Source organism: Pseudogymnoascus verrucosus (genome assembly GCF_001662655.1).
Source record: "Pseudogymnoascus verrucosus strain UAMH 10579 unplaced genomic scaffold scaffold_1, whole genome shotgun sequence".
Taxonomy (NCBI): domain Eukaryota; kingdom Fungi; phylum Ascomycota; class Leotiomycetes; order Thelebolales; family Thelebolaceae; genus Pseudogymnoascus; species Pseudogymnoascus verrucosus.
In genome coordinates, this window is record NW_017263652.1 from 185,225 (window position 1) to 198,875 (window position 13,651).

Genomic DNA, 13,651 nt, shown 5'->3' on the forward strand with positions numbered 1-13,651 from the left:
TAGCTGTACTCCTCGGCCAATTAAAGATTTAGCTGAAATGCAGGAACGGCACCAGCCGTTCCCATGCTTTCTAAACGAAAGGAAAACGAGGTTTCTCAAGGTTATATCCATTATTTGTTGGTGCCGTGCTCGACCCTAAGTGGCTGTATTGGCCCTGCCACATCCCGCCAGGATTTGTATCCAGCGTGCCAGACCATAGTCAAGTGTCAAGGGCTTGTTGAAACCCATTTTTATATAGTTACCAATTTTCAGAAATGTCAGACAGTATTTCTAAGCCTGAGTGAAGGGTCAGTAGTTGTAAAGAGCTGCTCTTGCGCGTCCACCAGAGTCTGCGTCCTCGCAATATATAGTCGCTCCACCCTCCCTCCTCCGTTTTGGACATTTGGCAGACTAAAAATTTCAGATACATCCTCAAGATACTTGTTTCCCTTCCTTTTTCCTACTACTTCAATTTTCCGCGGGTAAACCTCCGACCGACACTACCGATTAATATGCATAACATAGTGATTCTCGGCGGAAACTGGGCTGGCGTTTCCACAGCACATTACCTCCTTCGACACGTGTTGCCTCTGCTGAGGAATGAGAAATCGCAATACATGGTTACGCTCGTATCCCCATCTACTCAGACCTTCTTCAATGTGGGAGCCCCGCGAGCTTTAGTATCGGAGAAAGTCGCGAACGCCAAGCCGTTCGCCTCCATCCTTGATGCTTTCAGCGAATACAAGTCTTCCGAGTTTACCTTTATCCAAGGCGAGGCGGTGGGAGTAGATGGGCCAGCCAAGACGGTGTCCCTCAAAAGCGTTGTGACGTCTGACAGGCAGTTGATTCGATACGACTCATTGGTAATTGCTACAGGGTCAACAAGTGTACGTAGAGTCTCACTTACTTCTCCCTCCGGTAGTTGCATACTAACCAAAGAACTTTTACAGGCCAGTCCACTATGGACATTGCACGGTGACCACAAAGTCACCCTTGCTGCATTTCAAGACATCAAAACGAGCCTGCCCTCCGCAAAAACAATCCTGATCGCCGGAGGCGGTCCCTCGGGCGTTGAAACAGCAGGCGAGATAGCCTATCTATACAGAAACAAAGATATCACACTTCTGTCTGGAGGTATGCGTCTGCTACCAAGGTTTCAGAATGACAAGCCGGGAAAGAAGGCAGAGCAACAGCTGGCATCGCTGAACGTGCGAATATTGCATAATGTTCGCATCACATCGTCAAATACGGCCCATGGGGATGAAGTGTCGGTAGTTTTAAGCGACGGCACTGCCAGAACTGTGGACATGTTTATCGACGCAACGGGCGGCGCGCCAAATACCAGCTTCCTTCCAACAGCGTGGCTCGATGGCAGCAAACGTGTCGCAACGGACATGGGTACTCTTCGCAGCACCAAGGCTCCTGCTGGCGTTTACGCAATCGGCGATGCCGCATCGTATTCTAAAGGAACCGTCCCGGACGCCACTTGGGCAGTTCCCGCTTTAGGGTATTCTATCTGGTCAGATTTACACAGGGCTGCAACGAAAGACGGATCCCTAAAGGAAGATACCGTAGGAATGGCAACGTTGAAGGAGAAGAAATACAAGCAGTTTGAGAAAGATATGGGGATTGTTCCCGTGGGGCCGGAAGGTGGTGTTGGTGTACTCTTTGGGTGGAGTGTTCCGAGCTTTTTGGTTTGGCTGTTAAAGGCGAGGACTTTCACGTTAGACAAAGCAGCGGGATTAGCTAATGGGTCGGACTTTTTGAAGCCTTAATAGAACTTAGAAGCTTAAAGAATTGATACGAAATAAAGGTGACCAGGGTGCGCATTAACATTTTTGTGACCGCTTTCTACGTATGGGTTATTTTAGACCACTGCCTACCCCATTAAGTTTTTTTATGTTCTACCAAGGTGATCTTGATATGCTACCATCTATACTGGGCTGTTCTTTAGGTAATAGTGCAGCCCGACTTCGTCTTCGGGTTCTCTCAGCGGGCCTTTACAAGCAGCCAGGTTGCAAGTATTCTCAATTTAGTCGACAAAGCAATTACAATCGGAAAGGAAGAGTTTCGAGCGCCAGGGTATTTTCCTGTCACCACAGAGCTGTTGCTGTCGTTTGTTTCCCACAGTTGGTCTCCAATATGGTGGAGAGTTCTTGTCACCGCAAGCCTGTTCTGTTTCTTGAAAGGAGACCCTTCCGACAACCCAACGCTCCTTCTCCTCGCCCTAGCATTATTATCACCCTGACATTGTCCTCATCAGTCTTATCCTCCTCTGTCTTCCTCTTTGCCCTCGAATAATCCCTCGTTCGGCTCGTAACAAATGGGATCTGCGCACTCTCTGCGCTGTCATTTGGCCCTTCACATATGAGCAGGTCGCACGGTACTCACCACATCCAGAAGACCTGTGAACTACAAAGTTTTATGCCCATTGCCATTGTTTCTTCAATACCAGAATATAAATCTTGGAGCTTGGAGTATAGGTCTTAAACTTCTGAATAAGGAATCTGATGCTTGAGGTCTATGAGACATGCGCATTCGATACGGGAAAGAACGACTGGCCAAGGTAAACGGGAAGGAGCGATCAAGGTAAACAGGAAGGAGCGATGAAGGCAAATAGGAAGGAGCGAGAGAGAGGAAGCAGGAAAGAGCGAGGTAAGAGACGAGGAAAGAGCGACCCATGGAAAGAGAGTGGGAAGGAAGGAGCAATGGGGCCCGTTGGGATTCGGGAAGGAGCGATCAAAATAAACAGGAAAGAGCAATCGGGGGAGATAGGAAAGAGCGAGGTAAAAGAAAAGGAAAGCGCGACCCACAGAAAGATTAGGAGGGAAGAAACGAGCCATGGAATCAGGGAAGGCGCGACTGAAGTAGTGGCAGCCAGAATAATTATGCGGCTGGTGGGATTTGGCGCTTCCCTCCCTTTTGCCTCACTTGCGTGCTCGAAAATGGAGCGACTCAACCAACATATATATATAGCTGCGGGAGTGGAATACGCAGAAGCCAAGACATTTCTCTAGCCCCCTCACTGCGTATTGATGATGTGCTGTAATAAAGGAGTGTTGTATTTTTTGGAAAGTATGTGTGTTTTGGAATTGCTCGGGGGCATTGCACATTTTGGAATGATATGACAGGATAGGGGTTGGTGGTGGAAAGGCTGCGGTGATGGCAATGCCGCGGTGGTAGGTGGTGCTGTGACAGCGAGAGGGGGTGGTGGTACGGCTCCGGTGACAGTAAGTAGTGTAATTAAAGCCTGCCTCGGTGAGCTTCACATTCGTTGACTTCTCCTGACCTGTTCTAGAATGTGGCCGCTGCATCGACACGCTCCTTACGGAACTCCAGCTTGTCTGGAGTGTATAGTACCTACCTTATGCGCATAACATGAGTGTACAATATCGATACTTATAAATATAGCACGGATTGAATGGTCTAAATGGAGTTTGAGATCGCCGTCTCCAAGCCTCGCGGTGATCCCAGAACAGGAGGTTGATGGCAAGGCTTTTCACGATATTTAGATTGTCTTCCCATGTAAAACCACGCCCATTGGGACTAAAAACGAATAACATTACAAGAACATCTTGAATTCATCTTAATCTATTCAGCCTACACTACACACCCCGCAATTTACAACTTACTCCCAGCCTTCCCATCAACAATCCTCACCAGCGCGCGTCCATTACTCAAACACACCTTCCCCCCCTCAACCTGCGTCACGAACCTAATCTCCTCAAACCCCCCCTTCACCTCCCCCGTCCTCCACGCCTTCGTCACAAGCTTATTCCCCGGCAAAACCGGGCTCGCAAACCTCGCCTGAAACTCCCTCAGATTCTCCGGCTGGCTCCCCCCAAACCTCCTCAGAATATCTCTCGCCGTGAAATTCCAGCTCGAAAGCCCGTGCATGATAGCGCCGCCGAAACCCATTGCCTTTCCTGGCTCGGGGGTCGCGTGGAGGGGGTTATAGTCTCCGTTAAGACGGTAGAGGTGTGCGGATTCGGCGGTGGTTTGGTGCTCGAGGATTGCGTCTGGTGCGCGGTCTGGGGGTGGGAAGTTGACAGTCGCTGGGCCCTTGGGGCCGCCCCAGTTGCCTTGTCCGACGTAGAATCCCGACCCAACAGCTGTCGTATACACCTCTCCCGTCCCCGCATCCACGAGATCCTGCTGCGTCTCGACGACAGTCCCAGCCTTCCCCTTGTCGTACACGCCCAGGACCTTGGCGCGGATCTCGAATTTCTTGCCTGCCGAGGTAGGCGGGAGGGGCTTGAGGAAGGTCATGGAGCGCTGGCCGTCCAGGACGCGGCGGGCGTCCATTTTGGGGATGCCGGGGATGGGGGTTTGCGCTTGGGAGGCGTAGAAGTCGATTACCTCTTGGGTGGTGTTTTTGAATGCTGTGTGGGGTATTAGTTGGAGTTGGGTGGATGAGGGGGGTGGGGAGGAAGGGGAGGCTTACGGAGGAGGATTGGGTAGGTTGGGAAGACGGCGAATTTGGGGTGGAGTTCCTGGGGAGGCGTTAGTGATGTGGGATTGGAATTGGGAGAGGGAGAACGTACGTAGAGAAACTGCAGCTCATCGACTGTGCAGCCGATGCTGGTTGCGAAGAGGAGGACGTCGCGCTTAAGCCATGACACCTCGACGGCGGGGTACTCGAAGCCAGCTCCGGGGTTTGCGTTGCTCATGATGGCGGCGTTATATAAGAAAGATTCGTTAAATGGGTAGTAGGTAGTAATGTGCAATTGGAAATTGAAAGAAGTTCGGGGGAGCTGGGGAGCTATATACGTTATATAAATAAGCCCATATAAATGGGGCTGCTGTGGATGAGGAGGGGGAGTTACCCCATCTGGGGTAATCGGCTACGTACGATGGGGGCAATGCCGAGGTCTATGAGTTGGGGTTTGTGTAGCCGAGTTCATGGGTGAGCTAACACCATTACAAGTGGTACACAATCCGAAAATGGGCTATATGTAGCCTTGTCTTAAACATAGTTAGCGTCCTTTTTTTCTCCAGTACGACTAGTATCATATTCTCTAGAGTATACAAATGAGAAAGATATAAGCACATTAGGCAGTTAATTCATTTAGTCATACGTTCGAAATACAGTCATGTTGAATGCTATTAATAGACTAGGCATGTTGAGATGGTAGACATAAGCTAAAAAAGTACGTCGAATCAAAACTCAAATTAACTCGTGAAATTTCGCCCACTTCAATTGCATGCCAATAGCAATTACCGGCAAGACACTTACTATCTCACCAAGGCCAGCGAATTCCGGCGGGATGCGAGCGTTAGGAAACGCCCCAGCAGCGAGCAAAACCGCAAAAGTATTGTAGATAAACGACCACGCGAAGTTGAAGACAACGCGGCGAAAGAACGCCCCCGAGAGGTCCATAAGAGTGATAATGCCGACAAGGGTGGGTCTAACGAGGATAGCGTCCGCGGCGCCTTGAGCAATGTCTGTTCCGCCGTTGATATGCATACCGATGCTTGCCTGAGCTAGGGCGACGGCATCGTTCGTGCCATCGCCGCAGAACATTACAACACTCTTTGGAGAGGCAAGCATTTCCTTGACGTAGACCTGCTTATCCGCGGGGCTGCATCTGAAGCGGATCTGGCTTTCCGGCACGTCGAGGGCCATAGCGATAGACCTAACAGACTCCTCGTTATCGCCACTAACGACTGAGACTTTGACTGATCGTTTCTTCAGCTCATTGACGACTAGAAGAGCATCTGGGCGAAGGAGATCCTTGAGACCAAAGATTGCAACGAGCTCTCCGTTTACCAAGACACAAAACATACTAACGCCGAGTAGGAGAGTTTCTTTGATGGCTGGTAAGTCTTCGATGCCTAGCCAGTACGGATTGCCGGCACGAATGATACTTCCGTTCCAAGTTGCTTCTATGCCACTCCCGGCAATAGAGACAACACCCTCGACCTTCCCAGACTGGACTCCAGAAGTCTTTAGGTGAGTCGCGATAGCGGTTGACACAGGATGCTTGCTGTTGTTCGTCAGGGCAAGAAGCATTGGACCTAGTATGTCGCCCTGCCTAGTCGGGTATATCTCAGCCTCGACTGTAAGTAAGCCCTGTGTGAGTGTACCTGTCTTGTCAAAGATGACATGGGAAAGGTTCCGGGCTATCTCAATCGTCTCTGCGGTTTTGAAGATCAAGCCATGCTTAGCCGCGACACCTCCTGCGACCACAAGCACCATTGGAACCGCGAGGCCGATTGCGCAAGGACAAGAAACGATGAGAGCCGAGATTGCGTATGTCATGGCATTAATGCAGGCGGTAGTGGCATCATAACCACGAACGACCTTGCCAACAGCAACCCAGACTACAAATACCAGAACGGTAACAATGAGAATGGCAGGGATGAAGTAGGCCGCTACATGGTCGGCGATTTCCTGGATCTTAGTTTTCGATGATTTCGCCTCGTCTACCATTAGCCCGATGGCTTTGATGGTGTTTTCGCCAGGGAGACGTGTAAGCCGAATTGTCAGGGTGCCAGAGTGGTTGATCGAGCCGGCAACGACCGGAGAGCCGGGTTTTTTAACAACCAGTGTGGCCTCGCCTGTGATCATAGATTCGTCGACTTCTGATGTACCAGCGATGACGGTGCCATCAGTAACGATTGACGTATCAAGTAAGGCCTTGAAGATGTCTTGATACTGAAGGAGACGTGCGTCGATTTCTTGCTCTTCGTGAGTCTTGGGATCTATAAGGATTGCAGTCGATGACTGGAGTGACTCAATAGATATTGACTCTACTGCTCGCTGACGTGCAAAGCCACTAACAAGACGTCCAACCATGATGAGGGTGACAAGCAGAGTGCTCGTCTCGAAGAAGCTTCCTGTCGATAGGGGCTTCTTAGAGACGAGAAAGGCATATGCGATGATTGAGTAGATGTAGGCTGTAGTAGTGCTTAAGACGACGAGTAGGTCCATTTCGATCAAGCGCGAGAAGACCAAGGCATTAAAAGCACCAATATACCAGGGCCCTGCAATGTAAACCTGAACAATAGTAGCGAGAACCAACGAGACTGCTCCGTAAATGACCTCGTGCTGCGGAATGGGAGCCCAAGCCATAACAAGAACAGGGATAGTTAACACCGCTGATACAATCGTTTTAAAGAGCATTAGGCGGACATGAGCTCTGCCAGAAGCGATCAGAGGACGATCTGCGACTGGCGCGAGCTTTGCCGACTGAAAGAATGGATCTGACATCAGGTCCCTGGCACCAACGATGTTAGGCTGGTAGGTTACGCGGATATGGTGTGTGTCGAGGACGACAATGTCGGAAACTCCAGAAGGCAGGTCTTTCGTAGCAAAGTCTGATGCGAGGCCGTCTACGATTAAATCAAGCACGTGTCCAGACTGTGTCATCTTTGTGCAGGTGAAGCCAGTCATCTTCTCAATGGCCTTGATGGTGCTTGGAGTGTCCATGGCAGCGGAGGACAGTCTGAGGTCGAACTCTGCTTGGGCTAAGAGGAGACTGGTCTTGACGTTCGAGATTTCGGGGATCGTATCTAGCGATCTGTAGAGGAGCTTCTCACACCCAGTGCAAGTCATACCTTGAACACTTAGCAACACATGCTCAACGGGCAACTCACCCTTTTCTAGGTCGGAATCATTAGTTCCGGGTCGAGTGTAACTGATCCCCTTACCGCCTGCTACTCTTCCTGGTGTGTCGCTAGTGCAGCAGCTGTCTAATATAGCATCTACATTTCCGCTACCATTAGCACAACCACTGACCACTGGTTTGCAAGAGACTTCAGTGATAGTTTGTCTAGCAGTAGGTGCTGAAGGTTTATCAGAACAGCACTCCTTCTTAGAGCAATCTTCGAGCTTCGGTGGAAGGGTAGCAAAGTCTAGGTTACTAGAGCTGGAGCTGTCGATGCGTTTCTCACGACTGCAACAGCCATCTTTGAGGTCATCATCACGAGCCACCGTATAAGCGGTCCCAGTGCCACAGCCCGTCTTGTAGCCACCGTTAATTTCGACACCTGAAGTTCTAGCATACTGGTCGATGCTAGTTCTCAAAGGCTCACCGCCACAACAGCCATTCCCACCAGCATCAGCGCATTTCGCCCCCAGCATTGCGCTTTGCTTTGAGTGGGTTGAAGACGCATCGCCACAACAGCCATTCTCACCAGAATCAGCGCATTTCGCGCCCAGCATCTCACTCTGCTTCGAGCAGGTCGAAGACGCATCGCCACAACAACCATTCTCACCAGCATCCGTGCATTTCCCCCCCAGCAAGGCGCTCTGCTTCGACTGGGTCGAAGACGCATCAGAGCAGCAGGCCTTCTTGCTACAACCAGTGCCCTCCTGCGGCTTGCAGAGCGAACGGGCGCTCGAAGCCCTACTCACCTCCGCCAAGAAGCCTTCGCTCGTCGACACGGTCGAGCGCTTCGGGCGGAGAGGCGGGGTCGGCAGGGCGACGCAGCACGCATCAAGGTTCAAGGAGAGCAGTACCTTGCAGATACAGCCGATGTTTTCTAGTATCCCGCTATACGCCGCTTTGGCCTTGAGGTAGTGGCTTTCGCATGGTTCCTCGTCGGATCGAGACGGGATGGACGAGCCGCCATGAACAGCGCTGGGGGTTCTCGCGTTGTTTTGCTGCTGCCGGTGGTTTGGGTCGCTGTTGCAGTCTTGACGGGCGATTTTGACAATGCAGGTGTCTGCTGGAGTTAGTTGGGGGGTTTTGGGGGAAATCAGAGGGAGGCGGCTGGGTTGGTTCACCGTCGCAACATTTGATCCCTGGTTGAGGGGAAGCGCAGGATACGCGAGTGCAGGTCCTCTGGCGCATGCCGGAGGACGCTGGCGCGGTTACTTTCGGGTTTATAGAAGTTGACATGATGATTGATAAGTCTGGTGGTAGATCAGGGTAGTTGGGTAAAAAAACGCGTTTGTAAGATCTACATGAGGTTCTGGTGTCGTTACCTCTGCACTTTGTTTATGGAGTCGAGGTTGACGAGAGAATATATCTGCCTAAGGCACAACGAGACACCACGAGGCTGTGCCTACGAAAGCCTATAATTCCTAGCATAGACTAGACTAGAATATCCCATGGTACAGGCCCGTCTCCTAGTTATATACTTTCATCTGTATCTACGCAATAACTCTTCAAAATGCAGTTGTTGTTAGAAGATTGGAGGTCTGAAGTTCGGAATCTATTTATAGTGGGGCTAACCAAGGCTCTACTAGAGCGGGGGGTGTAGCCTTGTTGGAATAGCCTCGGATCAGCCTCGTCGTCGGTTGCGCTACAAGGTTACCATATAACGCTGACATATTACGCCGAGGATACAAACAACACTTCATAATTATAAGAGCGAGAGTTATTTGAACGAGATTTCTATATTCCACTCTCTCAGCCGGCCACCAGCCTTTCAATATCTACCCCATCCCCCAAATCATTTCATCATCGTCATTACTCCCACCCACCCGTTCTCCCGTTCTCCTAAAAAGAAACCCAGACCCTCCACCAAAACGCCACCATCCCAAAAAGCCACACAGCAGCCATAGCAACCAATCTACCCTAACGCCCATCCCAAAAACGACGAATTCCATGCCGCCTCCCATCCTCACCGCGCGCCGCCCTCCCGAACCCCAAAAAGATAAGAAAACAGCTGAGCTGAGTGATCGATAGTATATTCATACACCCCCCTTCCCCCCTTTCCCTCCCTCCTCCACTCCAGACAAGATCATCCTTCATTGTCAATACCCCCCCGCCCCAAACCCACACTCCAAAAGATTCGGTCTTATCGTGCCATCCCCCCCCATAGCACCCATCCCCACCATCCCCGACCCAGGGCCTGCGTACATCCCACTCCGCATCAGGGCTCGCATCTGCTCCTCCATCGCTGCGGGCCCGGTCCATTGCGGCAGTTGTTGTTGTTCCCTGAAATCGAGACCAGCTTGTTGTTGTTGCTGTTGTTGTTGCTGCTGCTGCTGTTGTTGTTGGAGGATCTGCATCTGGCGCGCCTGTTGGGCTCGGAGGGCTGCTTGTTGTTGTTGCTGTTGTTGCGGCGTCAACTGCAATTGTGTTGGTAATTGCATCTGTCCCCCCGCCACCGCAGCAGTGGGGAGAGCGGGCGATGATGAGGATGCGGGGATGAACTCCTCATACCCCCCCTGTTGGAGGCTCTGCAGCCCATCCATCCCAAAGCCCCCCGGTCCATCAGAGAAAGGCGACATGTCGCCGTATCCCGTTCCGTCAACGTCGGGGAAATCATCCTCCATCTCAAACCCCGGATCAAAATCCTCACAGAACGAATCATCCCCGAACTGACTCTCCGGCCCCGTCACCGCGCTCAGGACGCCCATCTCCCCGGAGCTAGCGCGCTCTTCACTCTCCAACCTCCTCTGCAGCGCCGCGAACTCCGCCGCATCAGCCGGGAACTCGATGGCGCCGCCGCTGGTGGAACTCGACGGATCAGCTCTAATACACCCGAGCTTGGCGGCGATGTCGTGGATGACGGGTTGCCCGCGTGCGTTGACGACGGGGGGGTCGAGGGTCCATTGTTCGCCTGCGAGGACCATGGCGTAGAGCTTGTGGACTGTGGCGATGAGGGCGTACTGGGTGTTTTCGAGGACCTCTGCGTAGCCGCGGGGGAGCTGTTTGAATTCCGCCTTCTTCCTGTGGCCGGCTGTGCAGACGAGGCCGTCGTCGCGGCAGCGTTTGCAGGGGGATTCGCCGTCGCACTGTGGGGAAAATACAAGTTAGCATGGATTCTCTCTTTAATTGGTTTTTGGGGGGAATGAACAAAACTAACCTTCGTCTTCTTCATCCTACACCTCTCGCATGCCTTCCATACACGCTTATGCCTCCCATCTCCCATCTCCGGACTGCGACTCCCACTCGGCGCCGCAGCGGCAGTCACCCTCTTCGCCCCCCTCGGTCCAGGCTTGGAGCTCTTCGTCCGCTTAGCCGCTTTCTTATGCGTGACATCGTTATCCGTCGACGGCGGCGAGGGGAGTGATGGTGGGTGTGGTGGTGGCATTTTTGCTTATGCTTATGCGTATGTTTGTGTGATTTAAATCGATTGTGGGACGTGGGTTGTGACCAGGTCGTTGTTGTGGTTTATATGGGTGGAATGTGAGAATAGTGGTTATTCTCGTCTGTTTCCCCCTCGGAATTCCCGTAATGGGGTGGTGTTGGTCCGGCCACGACTGTTGATGTGTAGGACTTGTCCTGGTTGGGTGTTCGTGGGGGCGGTATGGTGTTCGGAGTTATCAGCGTTGTGTGATTTGTTTTCTCCAATATCTTGAATGTCCAAACTTGTTGTCCAATATGTGTTTTGTCCCGTCTCCGTTTTGGTGGCGTTTCGAATTATTATAACCTTCCTGCCGTACAATAATATATGCCCCTTCTCAGTTCGAAGCTCCTTTTCTTAAACCGTAATATATGCAAAGCCGCGTAAATACCTCCTTTCCTCAAAAAAATAATATCCTTCCTTCAAAAAGATAAATCCAAATATCCAAAACTTCCAAAAGGTATTAGAAAGTATTAAGACCCCTCAGAGTGGTGGGGGTATGACTGCTATATAAAAAAAGCCAGCCACAAGAATCCAAAGGTCCAGTATTATTATCGATGAGTAAGGTACCTCGTACCTCCGGACCACACCTTGTATAAAAAAGTATGTACCGCCGGATGTACCCTCTCGAGCGAGCCGGGGGTCGGGGGGGGGATGATAAATCAGTACGCCGCGCCGAAAGTGTAGTGGTGGTTAGGTTAGTGTCGTTCCAGGGAGAAGAATAACAGCGGGTCGGCGAGCGGTAGGGAAAACGTGGGTTTGGAGGGGCGGTCGGTCGGTCGGTCGGTGGTGGAGTTTAGGTGCGGTTTGGTGTGGATTTATAAGCGGGATGTTGATGTGGTGGTGGGTGGGTGGACGGCACGCTTGGTGCCAGGGTTTTGTGTGTATTGGGAGTTGTGAGTTGTTTGTGCTGTATTTTTTTTGAATAGAGGGATTTTGGCGCGATTGAGGGAGAAGGGATTGAGTGGGGTGGTAGTGTGGTGTAGTGGTGGTGGTAGTAGGTGAGATTGATGGGACGGCGGTGATCAGGTGGCTGGATGAGAGAATGCAGGATTGACGGCGGTGGTGGAGTTATGATATGATATGCGCCGAGAGCGACGATGTCCGTGGGGGATGTGAGGTTAAGTCCGAGTCCGATGTGAGTGTGAGTGGGTATAGTATGGTTATGTTGTTATGTAGGCAGGTAGGGGTGTGTGCGTGCGTGCGTATGTAGAGTATGTAGAGTCAACTAGAGGGTTATAGTATGTATATGCGTATGTAAGGATTATTGCCAAAGAAGGGCACCGGTCCGGTATAGTACTGTATTGGGAAAGATGCGAGGGAAGGGGAAGGAAGAAGAAGGGAAGGAATTAGGGAAAAGTAGGAACGGGTATAAGGGTGATGATGGGTGTCAGGAGGGGGGTATGATGGAAGAAGGTATGGTATGGTATGGTATATGCAGGGCTATTTGGGGATTGTTTTATGGGTATTATTGAGTGTATTTGGGGGAGTTATTGGAAGAGGTATACGTAAGGAGGAGGGCTATGTAAGCCTTAATAAGAGAGGGAAGGGAGAGAGTGACTTTCGGCGAGTAGATGACGGGAAGGGGAAGTACTTGTGAGAGTGAGTGAGATTGATGTTTTGGTTCTGTATGGGTGGTGGCTGGTGGCTGGTGGATGATGGCTCTGTGTGGTTGGAGAGAGCGAGAGGGATGATGATGAGATGGGGATTAGCATCCCGGCGACCAATTGTCCATTCCGTCTTGTTGTCTGGTTTTCTCTCTCGCACGCCGCTGACACGGAATTGGAGAAGACGGGGATAGGATAGGGCAGAGGAGAGGATGGTACAGGATAGAGGAGAGGATAGTACAGAACAGAACAGGGCGTAATGAGGATAGTACAGACAGCAGACAAGCACAATCACAATGTAAGATAGTACAGGGCTGGGTGTGTGGTGTCTGTGGGAGAGACAGAGAGGTGTACATGGAGTATAGTAGTAGAGTAGAGTAGAGAGTACAACTGGGGAGTATAGTGTAATTGTACAAAACACACATAAACACATAAAACCCCCTCCCCTACCCGTCCACCGAGAAAGGTATTATGAGTCGCAAGAGTGATGTGAGCAGTATGAGTTGATATGAACAGTCCGCAGCCAAAAACCCAAGATCTCACCCAAGAAGCAACCCCCAAAACAAAATGGTGGGAACGACGAGGTAGTCGGAGATTCCATCTCTCCATCCTTTGATCGATAATTGGAGAAAAGAAAAGAGAGAGTACTGTAATCCAATGCCTAGCTCCCCCTAGTCCCCTTAGTGCTCTTAGCTTCCCTCCTCATGGGGCGGCCGGCGGGTCGGACTCTCGATGACAACCGATCTCCGGGATTGATTTGACTATTAGTTGGTGGTTCTTGGGCGGTCTTGGCGTGGATCTCGGGATTAGGGAAAGTCCGAGTGGCTTTAATGCTATGCTACAGTACTCGATAATACCGTAATCGTGTACTTTTTTTTCTACCAAGATTGTCCATGGCACTGGGCGCTAAAGAGGACATGGGGGGGGATTGGGATCTTGGTACCTTGGCTGGGTTTGGATGGGAGGGTATTTGGTACTTGGTGGATGATGGATTACTGGAGTTAAGCTCGAGGGACAGAGAGGGAGGGGGAGAGGGAGAG

The 13,651-nt window shown here is 51.2% G+C and overlaps 4 protein-coding genes across 4 annotated transcripts; 1 reads left to right on the forward strand and 3 right to left on the reverse strand.

Moving 5' to 3' along the window:
* Window positions 1–77: 77 nt before the first annotated feature.
* Window positions 78–1,800, forward strand: VE01_00068 (uncharacterized protein). Its single transcript, XM_018269601.2, has 2 exons — window positions 78–866; window positions 930–1,800. Exons 1-2 carry the CDS (start codon window positions 492–494, stop codon window positions 1,752–1,754), a joined length of 1,200 nt encoding a protein of 399 aa, XP_018135509.1. The 5' UTR covers window positions 78–491; the 3' UTR covers window positions 1,755–1,800.
* A 1,800-nt stretch (window positions 1,801–3,600) lies between these two features.
* VE01_00069 (uncharacterized protein) lies at window positions 3,601–4,977 on the reverse strand (the record flags this gene model as incomplete). Its single annotated transcript, XM_018269602.2, has 4 exons — window positions 4,832–4,977; window positions 4,524–4,733; window positions 4,424–4,472; window positions 3,601–4,361 (listed from the first exon to the last, which is right to left on the reverse strand). Exons 2-4 carry the CDS (start codon window positions 4,647–4,649, stop codon window positions 3,601–3,603), a joined length of 936 nt encoding a protein of 311 aa, XP_018135033.1. The 5' UTR covers window positions 4,650–4,733; window positions 4,832–4,977.
* Window positions 4,978–5,050: 73 nt separating this feature from the next.
* VE01_00070 (uncharacterized protein) lies at window positions 5,051–8,911 on the reverse strand. The gene is made up of 2 exons (XM_018269603.2): window positions 8,711–8,911; window positions 5,051–8,649 (listed from the first exon to the last, which is right to left on the reverse strand). The coding sequence occupies exons 1-2, from the start codon at window positions 8,823–8,825 to the stop codon at window positions 5,147–5,149; spliced, it is 3,618 nt and encodes a 1,205-aa protein (XP_018135191.1). The 5' UTR covers window positions 8,826–8,911; the 3' UTR covers window positions 5,051–5,146.
* A 774-nt stretch (window positions 8,912–9,685) lies between these two features.
* VE01_00071 (uncharacterized protein) lies at window positions 9,686–12,461 on the reverse strand (the record flags this gene model as incomplete). Its single annotated transcript, XM_018269604.2, has 2 exons — window positions 10,744–12,461; window positions 9,686–10,672 (listed from the first exon to the last, which is right to left on the reverse strand). Exons 1-2 carry the CDS (start codon window positions 10,969–10,971, stop codon window positions 9,686–9,688), a joined length of 1,215 nt encoding a protein of 404 aa, XP_018135192.1. The 5' UTR covers window positions 10,972–12,461.
* Between the last annotated feature and the right edge of the window lie 1,190 nt (window positions 12,462–13,651).